This window comes from Heloderma suspectum, chromosome 2 (genome assembly GCF_057233095.1).
Source record: "Heloderma suspectum isolate Gila_16-S chromosome 2, 16-S_ref, whole genome shotgun sequence".
Classification (NCBI taxonomy): Eukaryota; Metazoa; Chordata; class Lepidosauria; order Squamata; family Helodermatidae; genus Heloderma; species Heloderma suspectum.
The window spans coordinates 186,863,927-186,885,043 of NC_139459.1; the positions used below are offsets into that span (position 1 = coordinate 186,863,927).

The 21,117-nt window shown below is 46.5% G+C and overlaps 1 protein-coding gene across 6 annotated transcripts in view; it reads left to right on the forward strand.

Annotated features, from left to right (window-relative positions):
- Nucleotides 1-18,000, forward strand: part of LOC146353562 (cyclic AMP-dependent transcription factor ATF-7) — a 136,418-nt gene extending 118,418 nt beyond the window's left edge. For all 6 annotated transcript variants that reach the window (XM_084836723.1, XM_084836725.1, XM_084836726.1 and 3 more), the window contains one exon: nt 3,632-18,000. In XM_084836723.1, the coding sequence (XP_084692849.1) occupies nt 3,632-3,849 (218 nt within the window). In that variant the 3' untranslated portion in view covers nt 3,850-18,000. The remainder of the gene's footprint in view (nt 1-3,631) is intronic.
- The last annotated feature ends 3,117 nt before the right edge of the window (nt 18,001-21,117 follow it).

The following is a 21,117-nucleotide window of genomic DNA, read 5'->3' on the forward strand; positions in this document are numbered from 1 at the left end:
ACTGAGCTGTGAAACTCCCTGGTTCAAATTTCATCTCAGCCATGAACTCACTTAGTGGGTACTTGTTCTACAAAAATAATCAGGTGTGTGTGGGGGGGGGGGAGTTACCAGCACTAGCCATCTGCTAGGATGAAGATCTAGAAGAGGTTTTCAAATTTGAGCTCTGGTTTGGTCTTCCTGATGAGGGTCACTTTATATATGACGTTTTTCACAGGTGCATTATACCTGTAAAACTGTGCAAAACGTGCAGATTTATCATCCAGGTTCTGGCACCAGGGAGCCAGGTTTGGCTATGCCTGCTGGCCATGTGTGCACATAAGAGCAGATGTGTTTGCTGCCACCTATGTGTGAAGCAATCCCAGGAGAGCCCTGTAACTCTGAACAATCAGGAAAGTTTGTGTGGGCTCATCTCTCTGCTACAATTCAGACGGTGAATCAGCTGTGAACCAGCAGCCTGCTTTTAAAGCAAGTCTGCTCACTCCAGACATATTTATGGCAGGCAGTATATGTTTCCAGTTCCAAAATAAGTACAAAATCTATTCTGAGGAGGAATCCTGGAAGATTACGGTGCGACATTCCCTAACATGTACCTGTACCACCTCTGTAGTTGCTCCATGCCAGTTGGAGTATTTGTAAAAACATCTGGTCATGTGGTTTGTCCTGGCAGCGTGTTTGCATAGCACACATCTCTCAACAGGCCAGGCACCACTTGTATTATATATACGTAATGTATATATAATGGAGGTGTGCCAAGTCTTTACGCATACCCAGATCAGCATGGGACCAGCTTTGGAGACAATAGCAGCCAAGCCAAAACAGGGGCATGTAAAGAACGTCTTATGCTCTGTCCCCACTGCCAAACAAACAAAGCTTCATCACTAGGAAGCCAGTGTGGATTTAAGGACTATTCCCTAAGGACTAGATACACTCATCAGCCAGAGGAAAAATTAGAGTCATAGGGCTTGAAAAGGATCTCAGCTGGGCTGGCATTGCTCCTCAAGCATGAACTGCCACCTTCCCATTTTCCAGCTGAATCTCCAAGTTTCACTGGGCTGTATTAACCGTGGCTAAAGGAAAGAGTGGGAAAGGTACCATGTCCACCAAAGTTCCTCCTTTGTCCATTTCTTTCATTTTAACTGCTGCTTTTTCCTTGTCCCCCGTTTCTCCCTCTGACCCCATCACCACCAATTTTCCCAGCCTGGGTTCTTCTTGTCTCTTGCATCAACTCTATTAGTAAGACCTGGAATCTGTGCAGCTCCTTGATATTCAGAGTAGGATAGACATTGGGCTGCCTCCATCCTTGCATGACATTTGCAGGGTCATTTTGTCAGAATAATGTTGTTTAGCTTGTAGAGATGCAAAATTGTGTGTGTGTGTGTGAGAGAGAGAGAGAGCGCACAAGACTACAGAAAAGATCATTCATGTTGTAGAAGACATCACTCTTTGAGTATTCAGAAATGCCACTTGCATGTAGTGAACATACATTCATGCCTTGCAGGGCTCTTGGCATATGCAGTTTATTTTGATTCACTACAGTGACTCGCAGCTTGAGAAATGTGGTAGTGAAACCAAACCACCACCACCTCCTCCCTCTTCTTCCCCCAGAGGCTGTTCCTTTGTGTACAATGCAGAAAGGCAGTATGATTTTTCTTCCCCGTTAACTTCTGGAGTTTATAGTTCATATTATTAGTCTTTGCTTTCTACTTGCTGCAGGAATAGAAATTCGGTTTCCATCTAAATAATAAAAATGAAATGTGTGTGCTCTCTGTCTCGCTCTCTCTGTCTCTCTTAACACACACACACACACACACACACTCATGCACGCGCAAACACATGCACACACTTTTATTATTGAGATTTGTGACTAAGCAGCTCCTTAAACAAAAATGCCAGAGAGCATGGATGGAATTATAGCTTCCTCATGCACAGTTGGATTATTTTATTTGCCATACGTTGTAAATCATTTTTATTGGCTGGGGGTGGGGGGTGGGATAGGGGTGTTGGAATGCCAGAGTATCTTAAACTGCAAGCAGCTAGTGAACCAAAACAACACTGGATTTGCAATCTACCATGCTAAAAGGTTATATATATTTCTCCCAGTTGAATCTGAAAATCGAAGCCAGTAGCTCACTTAAAATTTGGGGGACTTGTACTGAACAGCAGGTGAATATTGGTTGAGAACAGGACTCTAAGGTACCTATTACAAGACTGGATGTTTCTTTTGTGTTTCTGGCTGCACAGGTATGCTCTTGGGCAAAAGCCTGATTCAGAAGCAGTCAGCTGCCATTGATCTTGAGCAGGGTCACTCAGTGAATTTGTACTAGTTTGTTTTCTGGAATATATCCCAAGAACAGCTCATGCTTTTCACATTAGATTCCAAGTGGAGTCCCTGGTGGGCAACACTCCACTTCCATGTGCACCCTAGGGAGAATGAATCCCTCTTTAAAGAGGAACAGGCTTTTCCTATGATGTTCCATATAACGTCTAAGGCATCACATGGGCTGTGCAATCTGTGGGCTGGTTCCAGCAACCTTCTTGAAACTGAGCCCCCCTGAGCGGCAAATCTGCTGCTGTTAAAGCAGCAGGTGAGTCTGCTGCTTGAGTCAGACTATCAGAGATTTGTTCTGCATAAGCTGGAACCCTCTCAGCCTCAGGTCTACTCTGCTAGTAAGTAGTCTAGGCTCGAGTTTTCTCTTAACAAATGCTTAATGTGTACATCTGAATCTATACATGCGCATGCACCTTGATGATCTGCTAAGGGATTCTATTGAATTTAGTGGTATGTAACAAATAAATAAAAATAAATAAATGATTCTATTACCATTTGTTGGGAAAGCGGTGCGGAACCTTGTATTGGAAATAATGAAACAGCTGCTTTCCAGGATGGTGAAGAAGCCACATTTAGCTTCTGCTCAAAGAAACTAACAGACAGGATTAAGGCATCTGAGAGCCAGTGTCACATAGTGGTTAGAGTGTCGGATTGGGACTTGGGAGATCCGGGTTCTAGTCCCCACTGTGCCGTGAAGCTCACTGGGTGACTTTGGGCCAGTCACTGACTCTCAGCCTAACCTACCTCACAGGGTTGTTGTGAGGATACAATGGAGAGGGGGACTATGCACACCTGCCTTGAGCTGCTTGGAGGAAAAGGCAGGATATAAACATAATGAATAAATAAATCTAGGTGACGGGGTGATTGGCACTATGCTGGAAATTTGTACCTTTTGAAGAGGGTAGATTTTTCCTATACAAACTCTCCAGAAGGTGGAACCACAACAGTGAAAAATGACATACAGTGTGGATTGTCCCATCTACATACCTGATTTTCTAGATGTGTGTATAGAAACAGCTAATCTGAATGAGTTAGGCAACACCAAAACGCATTGATTTTTGCTGAGTTAACACTGGAGCGACACCTTTATTTTTCTATAAAGGAATGGAAAGGAGCAGGAAAAATATAGGTAGTGGGAGGGGACCAAATGACTGCTCAGGTGTGTTCTGAATTAGAATCCAGACTGGTAGGCTTCTGTCAACACTATAATGTGATGAGCAGTCATTTTAATAATGTTTCTTTCCTCCTCCTTCTCCTCCTCCTCCTTCTTCTTCTCTCTTTTTTTTTTTTTGGAAAAATTAGAAAGCCCAAAGGAGAGTTCTGAGCCTACAGGTTCCCCAGCTCCTGTCATCCAGCACAGTTCTGTGACAGCCTCTCCCAACGGCCTGAACATCCGCTCCGCAGCTGAAGCCGTCGCCACTTCAGTCCTCACTCAGATGGCCAGCCAAAGGACAGAACTGAACGTGCCCATACAGTCGCACGTCATTATGGCTCCACAATCTCAGTCTGCTGGCAGATGATGTCACAAACCGTGTGACGTAGAACTAACCAATAAGAACTTGCAGCCAGAGAGACTGATCATAACTAAGCCCCTTGATCAATATGGGGTGGATACATTTTTTGTTTTGTTTTTGTTTTCTTAAAGTGAGTTAAGGGCAGCTATGGAGCTTCTAACAAAGTATATCCCATACAGATTCTGGCCCAAAGCAGATGTCGTATGACCGTCTTGTTTCTGAAGGATGGCTTCAGAATGAGCAACCTCGCCATCCCTTAGGGACGATCAGTTGTCATATAGAATCAATAGTACATGTAGCCTTTGCTCAGTGTGTTCTTAAATGGTTAATGTTCAGGTATAAGTTACGCTAACACTAAGCCTCCCTTAGCTTGGCTGCTCATGGTGCTTTCTTGAGTTAGCCGCTTTAGCAAAGGAAAACAGCTCTTGGGAGAGATGGTGACATTTTGCTGGTGCTGCCCGTTTCTTAATTGTTTTTAGCATCCTCACTGCTTTCAGATATCTCTGGTGTATCTGTCGCCCGTGTAGCCAACCTTCAATTCTGCACATTCGCACCGGACTCCAACTGAAGGTGGTAAGCTCCATGACTTTGTGGGTTTGATCTCTTTCCTCACCCTACCCCTCCATGACCAAATTCTTTTGTGAAGCAGGTCAGAAACGGCATTCCTAGCTCTGGTGATTGATGGGCGTTTGCAGTCGCTGCAGTGGAATGGCGAACCTGTTGGGTGCATCTCTGATTGCATAGTCTGTAGACATGTATATTATCGGGGATGAGTGTGTTCTCAGTCACCTTTTTATCGGGCTTAATTTCTAGCCCTTCTGGTGAACCAGCAAAACATGATGGGAAGTACCTGGAGATTCAGAGGCCAGGAGGGGAGGGGTAAGCAGTATTGCCAGTGTTAGGAAGGCTGAGCTTTTGCACACTGTGCACCTTCTTGCCCCACCCCATGTGTAGCAGACGCAGAATAAACTACACGATTGGAGTGTGTGCACGTGTGTGCATAGAATATACATCACCCACATTACGGCAGGGCTGCCCTGAGCTTACATGGTCAGCCTTGGCTAGGCACTGAGCTGCAGTGTGTGGCTCATACAAAGCTGAGCTGGGACAACGTAGGAGTCACCCTTCTGCAAAAACACATAAACCTCTCAGTAAACCATGAATTTGAGAGACTTCAAAACTCCTTTCAACCTTGCACATTTCAAAGGATCGTCTGTCGCGTTTAACCCAGTGAACTTATCAAGACTGTGGCCTTAAATCTTGGCCTGTCTATTTTGAGGACAAGAGGATCGGATGAGCGTTCCAGCTTGCCTCCCCTCTTTTCTTTTTCTTTCACATGTTCCCCACCCCCACACATTCTCTTTGGGTAACGATACCCGTGCTGCCTCTTCTCCCATGTACCCCTTTCAGAACAAATGCAAGACTCCTTGAGCACCAGGGTCACAAGGTAGATTTCATCAACAACAAAACCCAATCCTTGGCCTTTTAAAGGCACTTGGCATTGTTTCTTCCAGTTGCCTTTGCTTATCGCCAAAGCATGTGTGTGTTCATATCTGTGTGTGTGTTTTCCTTGACCTCTTGCTAGCTGGGTAAATGTCACTTTTTTTAGCTTGACTCTCGAGTGAGGGGAGAAGGTCTGTTGTGGTGGTTATGCTGCAGCTATCATCACACAACCCTGTAAAATGCAAATTCTTCCTCTGTTTTGTGTTCCTAAATATATCCCCCCAGCACATTTGAAGCATTCTCGTCCTTCAGGGGGCTTTGTACTCCATGCTGCCAAACCACACCAGGTTCATCATTCTTCACTTCTTACCCCCAATTTTATTGATTTTCACCCATTAGAGTATAAATTCTAATTCAGGGATCACATCCACTGCATGATGTGGGCATGTCAGAACTTGTGCAGATTTTCCTCAATAGGCGAGCTCTCTTGTTATTCTTGTTACCGTTCTAGCTTCTCAGGGCTTCAGTATCATTGTTTCTTGACCTGTTTCCTTGCCTTACACAATCTCGCTTCTATTCTATTCTTCTGCGGCTTAAAAAAATCTTTCTCCTCTCAGGGTCCTTTTCCTTCTCCCTTTGTTTAAAAGCAGCAAGAAACACATTCTGAATGTCTGTAGACTTCCTTTTAGCAGGCATTTCAGACATCCGGTCACTTGTCTTCCCCCTCCTCACGCTTATTTGATACACTGAAATTGCACATTGGCAACTTTGAAACTTTGAAACATAACTTGTCCCAACAGAGTATCTGTTTCCGTAGTGACAGCTCCGATAACAACGCACAGCAGGTGCAGCCAGGATCCTCTAAGGATAATAGAATAGGAAAGGAGCTTGCTGGCTAGAGGACAGATTGCAATTTTTTTTTTCACCTTTCAACAATAGTATGTATTTTTGTTTTTTGTTTTTTTCATTCTTAAAACATTTCAGGAACCTTTTCCACTTTTGAATGAATGTGTTGCATGGTCAGAGAAGGTACTGGAGAATTAGTTCTTCCAGCTGGTCATGTTTTCCAATGAAAAAAGGGGGATCACAGTAGGGTTGAATCAGAAATCTGAATTGGATCCACATCTGGCATGAAGAGCAACCACACTGTTGTGAGAGAGAATATATGAAGCTGATTCTGGTGAATCACACCACTGGAATCTGGCTGGAGGATTCTGGGCAAATCTGGAATCTGAATCACACCACTGGAATCTGGTTGGAGGATTCTGGGAGTTGTTTCCTGCACATCTGGAGGGCACCAGGTTGAAGAAGGCTGACCTAGCCCATGACTGTCAACTCAGGCTGGCAGTGGTTCTCCAAGGCCTTAGTGGGAAACGTTTTCCTGTCAAGGTCCACATTACCTCAGTCAAAACCAGTCCGGGCATGTGTTCCAGCAGTGGCTGTGGCCAGAACCCAAAGTGGGCAGAGTCGCCGCTGTGGCTCTTACTTGGTGTGCCACCAAAAAAAAAGACATTTGCATCCAGCCATTCTACGTCCTCGACTTGTGCAAAGTTCTTTCCATCAGCCCTATAGTTGGGGGACAGAGCAGGATGGAGTAAATAATGTCCATACCTTGAAGTGGGGCCGGTGAGGTGGAGTGGCCTGGAGGGATGCCAGAAGTCTAGACGGAGAGGCCTGGAGGTCTGCATTTGGCCCAAGGGCCAGAGGCTCTCCAACCTGCTTTAGGCAGAGAGGCCTTTCACAGCCTGGCTGTCTGAGCCTCTTTTAGTTGGGGATCCTGTGATTGAGCTTGGAGCCTCCTGCATGCAGTGCTCTGCGTGTGGCCTCTCTCCTAATCAGAATCGTCTAGTCAGAACAGATTTGGATTGAATGTCAACTTGGACCCAGTTCTACAGCAACCTTCCTCAGCCTAGTGCCTACTAGGTGTGTGAGATGACACCTCCCATCATCCCCAGCCAGCAGGGTCACTGGCTAGGGGCGATGGGAGTTGTAGCCCAACAAATCAGTAGGGCTCCAGGCTGGGGAAGGCAGCCATCACATTTCCTGGGAGCACGGTTGCTTCAGCCTCCGATGCTGTAGTGGGGAAAGGGTGGTCAGTGGAGAGCCAGAGCTCGTCAGGCACTTTTTTAAAGTGGGGCGCAGTGTTAACTAATTACATTCGGCATTAATTAATTCTGTTGCTCATGGATTTGTCACCATGATCAAGGTGACTCCGGCGTGGACATGTAGGGGAGAGAAGGAAGGAAGGCAGAATTAGAGTATTGGATAGTGCCCGTTACGCGTTTGCAGTATTTAGCCCCTGGTAGTTTTCATGTTCCCCATCATGTTTTAGAGCAAGTAGAAATAATGTGGGTGCCCCAGGGTACCTTTATGCACATACTGCAGTGCTTGCTGCAACTCTAGAAAAACTCAGCTGTCGTTTCTTTTACAGCTGGGGTGGGCAACTTCTGGCCGTCCAGATGTTCTGGCCTACAACTCCCATCAGCCCTAGCCAGCATAGTCAATGGGAGTTGCAGGCAAAATGAGTTGCCTTCCCCAGTGTCTAGCTGTTATGAATGGAGAAATGTGCTTGGCAAAAGTATTTAATAAACCACCACCTGTCATTTGGAATCCGCTGTGTTCCTGAGCAAGATATACACGCCCCAGTTGAAACAGAACAAAATAAGAAGCACATACAACACGCTTGTCACTGTTTCCAGAATGTATCTGCAGGAAGTAAGTTCTCTTGTGGTTGTTTTAAAATCGACTGCTGCCTTATAGTCCCCCTTCCCATTTAACTGCAGCAGCAGGGTACCTCTTTCCCTTGGTGTGACCCTGCGCTACCGTGGAATGTGGGAATGAAGTTGCATGAGTCTCTGCCAACCATTCATCACCCTGTTGGGAGGGAAGGATGTCAGACTTACACAGTTTTCTTTGCCTGCATGGTTACAGTATTCACACACATATCTCAGCAGTGTGGCTGGGATCACACCTAGGGGAAGCTGGCAGTCATGATGCTGCAGGCGTACGTAGAGGTGACCATGTTGATTTCTGAGTAAGCATGCAACGTGCGGCCCAATCCATGGGTTTTGCCAGTGCATAGGGAAACTGCATCACCAGTGTTCTCACAAGCAGAGGGGAGAATCCTTGCACATTACCTCCTACATTAAATCCAGCTGGCAATAAGCGTAACATGTCAGGAAATGCTGATGAGTACATTACTACAACTCAGACCACCTCTAAATTGGGCTGACAACAAGGACAAAGCGGCAAAGAGTCTGTCCTGATACACCCTCAGTTTCTGGACCAAGAGGTCAGCTGATGTGCTCACTCTAGGGAAGTGCATGCTGAGTTCTGCAAGTAATGAGAGAAGGATCTTCCATAAAATAACTGTAGCTCAGGGAAAGGCTAGCAAGGAGGGCCTTATCAGTTATGTGTGATGTGCTGGAGTACCACAGCTAATCTGCATATTTAGGTGCAACTGACCTTACTGAGTAGTTGCCATCTGTCACTCTAGGATGTGTCAGGGTTTATATAGGACAGAGGGAGGACAAACTATATCATATAGCATCCCCATGATTTAACATTTTCTTTTTAAAATGTTACAGAACTAGTAAAAAAAAAATGTCTCCAGTAGATCTTCGATATCTCTCTGGCCGCTTCTTGGAGCAGTCTGTCTGAAAAGGGGAAAATACAATGTGTGCACAAGCCCCCTAGAGAAGTATAATCTCCCATTCTATTTCCAGGGTTTTAAATCAATGGTTCTTTACGTGCAAACCATGTATGTGCATCTCGGCACAGAAGGCCCACTAAGGTACTCAATGAACCTTCTTGTTGCAATTGGAACTCCACAGGGGTTCGGTGTGAAGCACTTTGCAGAAGCCATGCTTTATCTTACAGAGTTGGGCCTATTTATATAGGAGATCCTTTTGGCCAAAGGCAGACTTCTGTACTACACAGGCCTCACTAACATTTTTGTCATGGACAACAAAGGATGTTGTAGCACCTTTCAGACTAACAAATTTGTTCTGGCATAAGCTTTCGTGAACTATAGTCCACTTCATCAGATACATGAAGTGTGATTGAGAGTTTAAGGGTGTGTGTGTATATCACATACATACATATGGGGGGAGAGGGGATTGTAAACAGTGAAGTCAGAAGGAAATTGGATGCCGGAAGTACTGGCAGTGACAATCACATCATTAGCAGTGGTCGATAATAGAGATAATAGGCATTTTTTCTTTCCTCTGTAAGAGAATTCTCCATTGTCTCCAAACCAAGAATACCACTCCACTAATTTTTCTGATGGTCGGGACCTGCTTGCCTGCCCTTCCGCAGGACAGATGCCTAGATACAGCCCTGCCCGTTGTGCTGAGTGGCTTACTGCTTACTGCTTTGACTTCTTGTTCATCCTGCTGCTTAAGCCTCCACAATCTGTTCTTCCATGCCAATAGAAAGGGAAAATAAGTGCCTTTATGTTTGCTAGACTCTGGGCCTGTGCTGAGGAATGTATGCCTGCTAGATGGTGTTTACAGTGTATGTAGACTGAAGGATGACCATTCCCATCGCTGCAAAATAGAAATGGGAAGAGAGGTTCTAGAACCCAAACCAAATACGTTGCTGCACCAGGTTCTCTATCTCCAGTGCCCCTATGGTGGTGGCAAAACAATGTGGCTTGTGATGTGCTGGTCTGATGCAGGCTTTCTCCTCATCCTTAACCTTATTTGCTAGTATCATATGTTTTGAGGCCAGGCCACAGATGTGCATTTTAAATATTTTATACAGCCTGAACAACAAATGCTTTTTTTGCCTGCTTTTTAAAGAGACAGATTTTGTATTACCTACGTATTTTTAAAAAGGGAATGGCTTTATTTGTTCTTGTCTGCCATGCACACTATTTGAGAGATTTCCTCTTTCTTGCATTCCCTGGATGGCCTCCTGCTGAGAATCAATACCCATTTGGCTATACTTTTCCATATCTAAGATGGTCTTTGCCTTCTGTTTTCTTTTTGTCTTCTGTTCCTCTGGTTCGTGTTGTCCTCTCTCAGTGCAGGGTACTTTTCCCAACTTAAGAGGATTTAAGGGGGGGGGGAATACACTCTTTCCTTCCTCTGGAGAACTCTTTCTTTAAAAAAAACAAAAACCTAAATCCACAGATGGTTCTGGTTCTGTTGAACAATAAATCCTTCTATCTTGTCTCCCCATCACACCTCCACCCTGCTTCACCACCCACATCTCAGCTATCTGCCAAAATCCCTTTCCCCAGTTTGAAGGAAATAGATACCCTCATGCATTGCAATCCCTGAGCAGCAACTTGGAAAGAAACTCCAGGCCCTGCTTAGTGGCCTATCCACTTTGTTAATTTACAGGCGTGCACGCCCTCTCTACAAAATTGTTTCCTTCTTGATAGGATGTGGAATGTTTTGGCATGCATGTGCCTGTGTGTGTGCAATTTTTGGCCCTTGTGCTTGATCTGTGTTTCAGTGAGGGAAACAGCTCTGCTTTTCTGGCTTATTTCTTACAAATAATGTAATGGGACTTGGAATGCTGTTCCTTCTGAGCTAGATTGTGTTTCTGATAAGTTTGGAAAAGCAAGAATTGAATCCACATACACACAAGCTAAAGTCTCCATGGTTTTGACTGAAAAGGCATTGAGCAGCAAGCCTTGGAGCAGATGGAATTCACTGGGCGGCTTCAGTCTTCCTTCCCCCGCTGGTGGGTCTTGTCCCCAAAATCCTGAATCTGGCCCTGGCTTCTGGCTCAGGACCTCAGTTACCTAGGTAGTGTTAATTCCCAGATGCCAACAAGGTTGCTGCATGTCTCTGTCATGGCTCTTTGTTTCTTACCATCCCTGAGTCACTTTATAGTCGGAAAGCTCCATGGCTGCCCCAGATAGCATGGGGCTTGAGTGATGATGAGACGAGCACATTTCTCAGACTTTGTGGAATGGCCTCACTGGCTTCACTGAAGCTTCACTGTGGCTTCACTGTGGCTTCACTGTGCCTATCTTTTTTTGTGGCTCCAATAGAGTCTTCCCCACCCTGGCACCATGCTGGCTGGGAATGATGGGAGTTGCAGTCCAACACGTCTGGAGGGTGCCAGGTTGAAAAAGACTGCTCTTACATGTTAACAGTAAGTGCATTAGGGGTGGGAGGCCAGCCAGCTGAACCAAGCAGAAAAGTCAGCAAGGGGTAGTGGTGGAAAACATTAGCTTTATCTTTTGATCTGCATGTGAGTGATTGCGAGGCTTCAAGAGGAAAACTCCAGACCCAAATTCTAGAGATAGAAGATTGCATTTGCTCTAGCACTTTAGCACTAAAACTATGAACTGAAGTGCACCTACCACTGTTTAGGTTTCCACTGGACTAGTTTGGCATTTTCTGTTTTTAGTTGTTGTTTTTTATACTCCTTCTCCCCTCCCACACTCCCCGTCATTACAAGGCGCAGAAACCAAAGAAAAAGCAGAAGTTTTACATCTGGCAAGAACAGTGCAAACGGACACTGCAGATACAAAGTGGTAAAATGCTGTTCAGCCACTCTGGGGGTGGGGGAGGGGGTGAAATGCCGGACGAGGGCCTTTGGTCTGATCCAGCAGGGTGGTTCTTATGTTCTGATGGTCCTTTAGGTGTAGAATTGGAACTAAGCTGGCAGGAGAAGCTAATTTTTCTAGCTGTGTTCCAAAAAGAAGGCACAGCAACTTTCCATGTTCTAGAAGGAAAATAAGGGAGGTGCAGCACCAGTTAGCAGAAGAAACTGGAGAGGATGATCCTGACCACTGCAAAGACGTTGTTGAAATACACTATTGAAGCCCGATGCATTTCAGGAAGTCCATTGCACCAGCCTTCATACAGAGCTCATCAAAAGTGGTGCTTCTCATCCAGTTTTCTAGGCAGACTGGCCTGCTCTAGCTGAGGGACTCAGTCCCCCCATGATATAAGGATTGACTGTTGCCCCTGAAGAATGGGCTTTTATACCCAAAATGTCTTGGGCTCCTGCAGCTAATTTCAACAAACCATTCCTTCAAAACATGCCAACATATCATTCATATGTGTAGATGACCTACACAGATTTAAACCAGGAGTTGCAAGGCTAAATCTGTTTGCTTGCTTGTTGCATGCGTGTGTTCCCACTCAAGGATCGTTTCCCTGCTCTACAGCAAATGCCTTGTTCCTTTTTGTCTCCACTCAGCAGCAGCACACCAGCCAGGCACAACCAGCATTCGAATGTGTTCTTCACATTTTGGGGGGCCAGGGTTTTGATTCTTGCCGCTGCTTGAGCACAGCTGCATTACCTTGTTGGTTTGTCAGATTGCACATTGGGCCTCTGACTGAATTCAGAAGTACGAACCGTGGTGTAGTTGGCAGTGTGAAACACAACTGCGTGGAGGTGGGACGGCCACCTGTGTGAAAGGGCTCCTCTTTTGTTTCCCAGGGCTTGTTCATCATGCCTGTGCCAACCCAGGGGAGCATTATGTTGACATGATGAAAAATGGAAGAAGTACTCTTGAATAAAAAGCATGCTCTGTGGACCAACATCTGCAACATTTACATTTGAAGTGCAACCAGGTCACAGTGTGAACGTGCGAAGATTGGTGTTGTTCTGGATCTAAGAGCCAGCCATTTGAAGCACAGTCTACAGCCAGCTGAGCAAACTCCCCATCCTTTGGTTTTTCCTAAATGTTGATCATTTACTAACCACCTGTGAAGGGACATCCAGGGATCAGATTTAATGACATGCTCACTTGGGTCTCATTGCTGAGACCTTGAGAAAGCATCGCGTCGATCTTGACTTTCCCCCTTGCTTGTGCTCCCAAGGACACGGGGTGAAGCAGGTGAATGAGCAATAGGCATCACCAATCGCCCCATTAATGGAAGCTGTACCCTCCAGAAAGGTGTTTTAAAATAGTTCCCAGGGCTGCGTAGGAAGAGAGGTTTTGTCTGAATGTGTCACTGCAACTTCCTTTCGAAATGGGGCTGGGATTAGACAGTGAATTCTAGGATGAATCACAGGCCCTCTTTGGGTAAGGTGTAAGAACCCATTCTGACCACACACACACAAATTCATCGACCTTGGTGTCTGGAAACCATCCTAACGGGTGTATCCGGTGGCTGTGTTGTAACAGGCCCTTGAGTTGCAAGGCTGGAGAAATGAATCATGTTGCAGAAGGTTTCCTGAACCTTAAGCCCTGTTCTCCCTAGCCCTGTTTCTTTAGTGTAGCTGTAGAAATTGCACAGCTGCCCCGGAAAGTCCAAACTGCACCAGAGCTCTGAGGAGAAGCCAAAGGGAGAAATCCAGATGCACCGTGGTGATTGTCCTTGCTGAGGAATAAGCGATCCGGTGGCCCTTCCAATGGTTTTTCAGCAGCAGCCACAGATAAGGACTGCTTCTTTGCTTCCATTTTTGCTGCAGGCCTGACATACACTACTAGAATTCTATAAAGAGCCAGAGATGATGCCTTAGGAAGGGCAAGTCCTACACGTAGAACTGCAGGACGAAGGCACTTCCTCCTCAAATGATTTGAAAGGGACCACCTTCGTTCCTGAGCAAGTGCAAGCACGTTGGTAGGGGAAATTGCAGTGCAATAGATGGCTCAGGAAACTTGGCGATACTTGAAGTATACATGGAGTCTGTATGTTGAGCGGTGCAGGTTACGTGACTGGGTTCGATTCTCTTGGAGAAAGTTCTTCTACAACAATATTGGGAGGAAACCCACTCTTAGGATTTTGAGATAGAGCAATGAACAGAGGACAGGATAGTGGCAAACAGGCTCCCTGAAGGGGGCCAATTCGTTCTCTTCTCCTGTTTTGACATATGCTAAGCCGTTGTTCGCTTTTGGAGTCCAGCCAGCTGAACTCCAATGGCAACAACTGAGAAAACATGTTTATTGATTCCCCACCCCATTATAAGCTCGCCTCGGAGCATAGCCCATCTTTGAAATGTTTCTAGTCACATCTGATCTCCATCTTCTCCACCTCTCCTTACAAAAGGCGGACATTGTGTTTTCTTGCCACTTTGCCAAAGGCAGGCACTCTGGTCTGGTGACCCTTCTTCACATTGCCGGGAGAGAGAAAATCCCATCGCTATCTGAGAAATCCATGTAAAAGCATCCTAGCACCCTTCCCTTTGTGGACGAGAGGCACCCCAGAGCACCACCCCTTGCCTCCAAGCCCTCTTGGTGGTCCTCAAATCATCCAAGGTTGTACACATCATGTATGATTGTTCCTGATTTCCCGAAGGTGCTCCACCTCCCAACCCCATGGCCTTTATGTCTCTCTCCTGCAGACCCTTTTCCCCCACCCCCTCCTGTTCCCAAAGCCTTCCATTGTTGCAAATCTGCAGCTGTGAAGGAACCCACGCGATGCCTTCCTTTTCCACAGGTTGCTGCCTGGTTTTTGTTTTGCTTTTTGGTTATGTTTTCAAATATAGATATATTATATGGAGAGCTTTTACGTTCAATACATTTGAGGGGAGGAGGGTGGGGGAGAGAGATCCCTGAATACTTAACCACAAAGGGGGTTTAGTATCTCATAAAATGAAATACGTATCTATGAATATATATAGAAATATATAGGCATATATCAGCTCTTTTCTCCTCAATGGCTGCCATTCCTTATGCAATGACATTGTCGACATGTCACTTCCTGAAATGTATACAGATCGGGGGTCCCAGACCCCTCCCTCCCTCAATAGAGACTTTGTTTTAGGTTCTTCTGCCTTTTGATAGCTAAGTGGAGGGGGGAGGGCGAGAAAGGTGCAGAGATGCGTCTACTTAACTGGTAAGCCAACCAATAATTCACCTAAGTGCTCCTGTGAGCAGGTCCTCACAAGCTAGCATTTTGCCTGTCCCGTGGTTCCTGTGGCCCTATGTTTCTTACCATGGGCCTGGGTGAGCTGTGGCATTTCATCTTTGTATTCTGCTATTTTTAAATTTAAAAAAAATGAATAAATACATTAAAAACCCTGGCACTTATCAACTTGTTCTTTCAGCCACTGTTCTTACCAAACATATAATGTGCCTTTTTATTTATGCTGCAAATGTAACATTAAAATATTAACAAGAATAAGCTTGTTTGCATCCTATCTCTTTTTGTTTGGTGTGGTTCATGGGATGTCTCTACAGCAGAATGCTGGGAAGCCTACTCTGCTTTCTCCCTCTCCTGTTTGATGCTTTTTCTTAATTGTGTATTATTCCTCTTTCATTGCACAGGTAACATAGGCAGCTGCCTTATACTATTCGTTTGTTGGTTACATTTCTATCTCACCTTTCCCCCAAAGAACCCAAGGCAGCATACACAATCCTCATCCTCCTCTCCATTTTATCCTCACAACAGCCCTGTGAGGTAGATTAGGCTGAGAGCCAGGGCCTGACCCAAAGTCACCCAGTGAGCTTCATGGCCAAGTGGGAACTAGAACCTGGATCTCCCAAATCCCAGCCCAACATTAACACTGCACCACACTGGCTCTATATCATGTCAGACTATTCATCCAACCCAGCATTGTCTGCTCTGATTGCCAATCTGGGTCTCTGGCAGACGTCTTTCTCATTGTCTGGGACCTTATGCATGCAAAGCCAAGTGCTGGACCACTTAGCTACAGTCCATCCCCCAGGAATTACCATACCTATTGGCTGAAACATTTCCAAGTACAGAAGCACTTGGTAAAGTAAGCTGAAGAAGATGAGGATAAGGTCAGTTCAGGCCACATGAACTGACAACCACCAACCCAGGCTATTAACTATAATAAAAAACGTTGGCATGGATCTCTGAATGGGAAACCTTCAGTCTGCTACCAAGCATGTTATCTATGCCAGGGGTTTTCAAAATACATTCTGGGGAAACTTGGGCTTCCTCTGAGGTTTATCAAGAGTTTTGTAATGAGAAGATCCAGAATGGCAGGTGCTTTTCCCTCACAGAAGCCTTGCCCACACACTGCTGTTGATCTTCAGTGCACAGCTGCCCCAAGCGTTGGAACGTGGGACATTCCCATGGGGGGCAGCAAGGGAGAACCAATGCACGGACAGAGTGTGTGCTCTAAAACCGCTCCCCAGAATCCTCTGCCATTCAAAAGGGTTCTGTGACAAATGCACAGGGATTTGTTGGCAAGCGAACCAATGTGGAAGGGATTCCTGAAATGGAGAACAATCGCAAAACCACTGGCCCTTACACTGCTGCCATTGACCTTGAACCACCTTCACCAACCAACCCATATGGTCAGTTCTTAAAGAGGCAAAAGGCGACTGAACGGGGGAGGGAAGAGAATAGGCTTGATTCTATATGAAACATTTCACCAAATGATGTGGGCAGTGGTGAAGGATGGTCTATACAGGAAGCTAGATGGGGAACATATTGGAGAAGTTGCATATTCTGTCCCTTGGCATCACAAAGCTGGCTAAAAAATGGATAGTGGGACCGATGCTTACCACAGAGACAGAAGGCGGAGGACTTGGTGTGCAGACCTTGGCCGTGGGTGTGTCCATACACAACGGGTGGGTTTCATTATTTTACATTTTCCCATGTCTGAAATGTAAATAGAAGAGCTGCCATCTGCAACCTGGTTGCAGCCGGTGGGCAGGCAGACGGAGGTGATGGGAATTGTAGTCCAGCACAGCTGGAGGGTGCCAAATTAGGGAAGCCTGGTCTGGAACATTTAAAATGGCTCTCTTGCTTCTTCTCCCTTAATAACGGTCACACGTGATTGCTTTGGCAGAAGCCGAAATGTTTAGCTTAAATATATTTTTGAATACTCTGTTGTTAGACTTTCTATCTTTCATTTTCTCTCGCTCTCTCATATATATATATACACACACACACACACACACATACATATATACACACACACATATACATACATACACACACACATATATATAAAGAGCTGAGTGCAAAAGCATTTTAAAAGCAGTATCCAAAAAAACAAGGCTAACCCAAAATAAGTTGTAAAATCAGCGGAAGGCTTGCTGCTTCCTGCCTTTGAAAAGACAGCAAGAAGGAGGCTGTGCCTGCCTCCCTGGGAAGAGAATTCCAGAGCCCCTGAAAGGTCCCCATCCCTCATGAAGTCTAGTCCGGCCTAGGGTGGCCACTTGTGAATCAGCAAAAAAAAGTGGACACAAGGGGACAGCATTTGCATAAAATATGCATATGCTAATTTAAATGTTTAGATGCAAATGTAGAAATAATTATTACACTTTAAATAGAAACACAGTACATCTCATCCTAGTGTGGAAGATCATGAGCAGGGGACCTGTGTGCCTTCCTCGGTCTGCTGTCCAGTCTGCTGTTGGGCAACTGCAAGGATCAGCTCTGATGGTTCTTTATCTTTACGCCGGATGTGGATAGGCCAGTTTAAAGGATGTCTTCAGAACAGAGGACAGTCCTCTGATGGGCCTTCACATAGAGGACCATCCTCTGTAAAGGAGGACATGTAGCCACCCTAGCCCCTCTTCCCTCTAGGATGGAATCTGGAGCAGGTCGGACCTCATCAGGGCATCTTAAATGCTGCTGGGGGGGGCAGGGGAGAGGGGCTCATCTAAGAGGCAATGTACCCTGAGATAATCAGGACCTGGTGCTGTTGGAGGGAAGCTGGGATAGACCAAAGGTTATCAAACTGTGGTCTGCAAGCTCCATTCAGGTGGTCTGCAGGAAGGTTGTGGAACAGTCAAGAACACTGGCCCTGCCCTTGACTATATTTTTTTCTGTTGAGAGATCAAGACTGTTTTGACCAAGGCTGGCCAGATGATCAAACGCTAATGAGGCCTAGGGCCTGTGATTTGCATAATAGGGCAACGGTGCTCTCTATTATTTCTCACTTTTAAAATGTATCCATTAAAACAGGGGTCTCCAACCTTTTTGGACCTGTTGGCACATTTGGCAATTTGAGAAACTGCTGTGGGCACCACCACAAAATGGCTTCCACAGAGTATATGGCTAGTCACATGATGACTAGTGAAAAGTGAGCTAGTGAAAAGTGAGCTAAAGAGGGGCAAGGGAGAGAAAGAGCAAGGCTAGAGGCTAGGAGGGGGAGAAACAGTGAGCTAAAGAGGAGGGGGAATAGCGAGGCTAGGGGCTGGAAGGTAAGGGGAAATAGCAAGGCAAAGGGGAAGAGGGAAGAGAAAGCAAGGCTAGAGCCTAGAAAGGGACAGAAAGAAGACTTGCCCTAACATTTTCCAAGGTTTTAATTTTAAAAAAAAAAAAATGAAGGGCAGGGACTGGAGACCTTTGTGGGTGCCATTGGAGGTGTGCACCGGTGGCTTGCCGCGTTGGAGACCCCTGCATTAAAGCAACCCTTCTCAGCGGGCTGGCTTGGGGGGTCTGCTTTTGATGCTAAACCTGAAGAAAAATAGGTATTTAAAAATACATGGGTCATGTATGTGCTTTGATTTGCAGAACAAGAAACGGTTTAGCAAATGGTCTGCCAAGACCCCCAGCGGTTTCCAAGTAGTCTACAAAAAAATGGATGGATTAGACAAACTCCTGAAGGAGACGTCTATCTGTAGCTATTGGCCATGTTCAGAAGTAAAACCGGCAGGTTTTGGAGGCTGACAGCAGGGAATGCAGTTTGTCATCAAGGCCTTTTGTAAGCTGCTCGGAGCACCTGGCTGAACAAGACGGGCTCTCGATCTGGTCCGGTAGATTAGGAACAGAGGAAGCTGCCTTATGGCAGGTTTGACTGTTTCCCCATCTAGCCCAGTATGGTTGATTCTGACTGGCAGCGTGGCTCTTCAGGATCTCGCAGGCAGAGAATGGTTTCCGTCATCTTCTACCTGACGCTTTCAACTGGAGTTGCCCCGGATCAACCCTGGAGCCTCCTTCACTCAAGGCAGGGGCTCGACCACTGGCCTAGGGTAGCTCCCCACTGACACTCTTTAGTCAAATCCCACACCAGTGCTGTGCTTGGGGTTGCTGGACGACCTTGCCTGGTCTGGCAATGCAGTAAGTGGAAAGCCAGCACATCATTCAGCCCTGGGAGCCAGAGCTGCAACCTCAAGGGCCGTTGGGCCAGACACCCTCCGTGGGCCCCCTCTCTCGCGGAGTCTCCCTCCTCACTGCCATTGCCACCAGCTGCTCTTGCTCCTTGTCCCCTTTCTCCTCACTGCTACCACTTGCTGGCTTGGCGGGCAGGGAGCGGGCAGGCCGTGGCATCTCCTCCTCCTCGCCACCACCGTTGTCTGGGCCAGAGCGAGAGGCGGGTGAGCAAGCAGGCTGCAATGGTGAAGAGGGGGAGCAACCCCAGGGGGCCCCTGCTGGGTGTGGGCCCTCGGCAAGTGCCCGACCGTGCCTACCCATGACATCAGCCCTGTGCACACATTTTGAGGCTATTCCGTCTAAGGGAATGAAAAAAGAAAACATCACAGAAGATCTTTCCTTTCAACAGAAGGTAGCTTTTCTTTATCATGTTGCAAGTTATCCTCAATATATCTTTAAAAGGCACGTATTAATTAATGTATGTATTTATATCCCGCCTTTCCACTCCGAAACGGCGCACTCAAGGCAGCTAACAACAGAATACAGATTAAAAAGAAACTCTTGCTTAAAACATAACATACAAAGAAATGAATTAAAAAGACCATTACAGACACAATAGGTATCAAGCCCTTTTACCAAAACCTATACTGAGGTTTTGGCAATACGCACATTCATTTAAATGTAACCAACTAATCGGCAAGTTAAAAGGTCAGTGATTATTCAGCTAAAGATTCTTTCACTGGTTGTCAGCTCTGTTACGGATCTGTTTGGCTTGCAGGGATCCTAGAGGCAACGCCATCTAGACCCCCAGAAAATGTCTTCGTGTGCCAACGTGTGCCCTAGATCTTGTGCTTTTTAAATTCATGGCAGCATCTGGAGTTCTGTTTGCCAGCGCTGTCTCCCAGAACCGCACCAAACCTTCGCTACTAACCCACCTCCTTAGCAATGTGCGTTTCCCGCTGTCAGCCACAGGATGGCAGCATCGCTCCACCGGTATTCAGAGGACCACGAAACGGAGCCCAACAGCTTTCTTCTCCATGTTACCGAGCGCAGGGACGAATCACTCGCAAAGTGCCCACCGCGCCCCGCGGCCCAGCAGCGCCCCTTTGCCCTCCGGCGTGCGCCGCAATGGCGAGTGATTCAAAACGTGAAAAGGCTGATATATCCCACTTGCCTGTGTTCAGGAGCCACGTTTGTGCAAAGTTTAATTCACCTGCACTGCTTTCAAAGCTCTGGAGCAGCCTTCCCCATCTGGGTGCCTGCCAGATGTGTTGGACTGCAACTCCCCTCATGCTGGCTGGGGTGATGGGAATTGCAGCCCAACACATCTGGCAGGCACCCAGTTGGGGAAGGCTGCTCTGAAGGATGAGCTGCTAAATAGCCAGTGCTGGGGCTGTGATCTCAGGTTTGTGGTTGGGTTATCTCATTCTTTGATCCTTGCAGTGGTGCACATTTTGGAGGCGATGGGTCCCCGGCCTTCCTTTTTCACCCCTCCCTTCTGTCCAGATTGCTCACCTCTCTTGCCATGCAGGCAGCCGTGGGGAAGCCCCGTCCTTCCTCACCTCTACACCAGTTGCTTCCTGGCCCTTTCTGCACCCACAGCCGGCCCTGCCATTAGGCAGAGTGAGGTGGTGGCCTCAGGCAGCACATACTGGGGAGCAGGAAGCAGCAATGAGGCACTGGAGACAAAGCTGTGTGTGCCAGGGGGCCTGCCCTGTCGCACCCCAGCTAGCCTGCTGCCCTCAGGTGTGGTAGAAGGGAGAACACTAACTCATTGCTAGGGATGTTGGAGAAAACTGCAACACATTCTAATGAGTTCAGATATCTATGAATCCAACCTGTGGGTTCCACTACGGACCATTTTTTTCTGGGTCATGTAGATTCCGCAGGC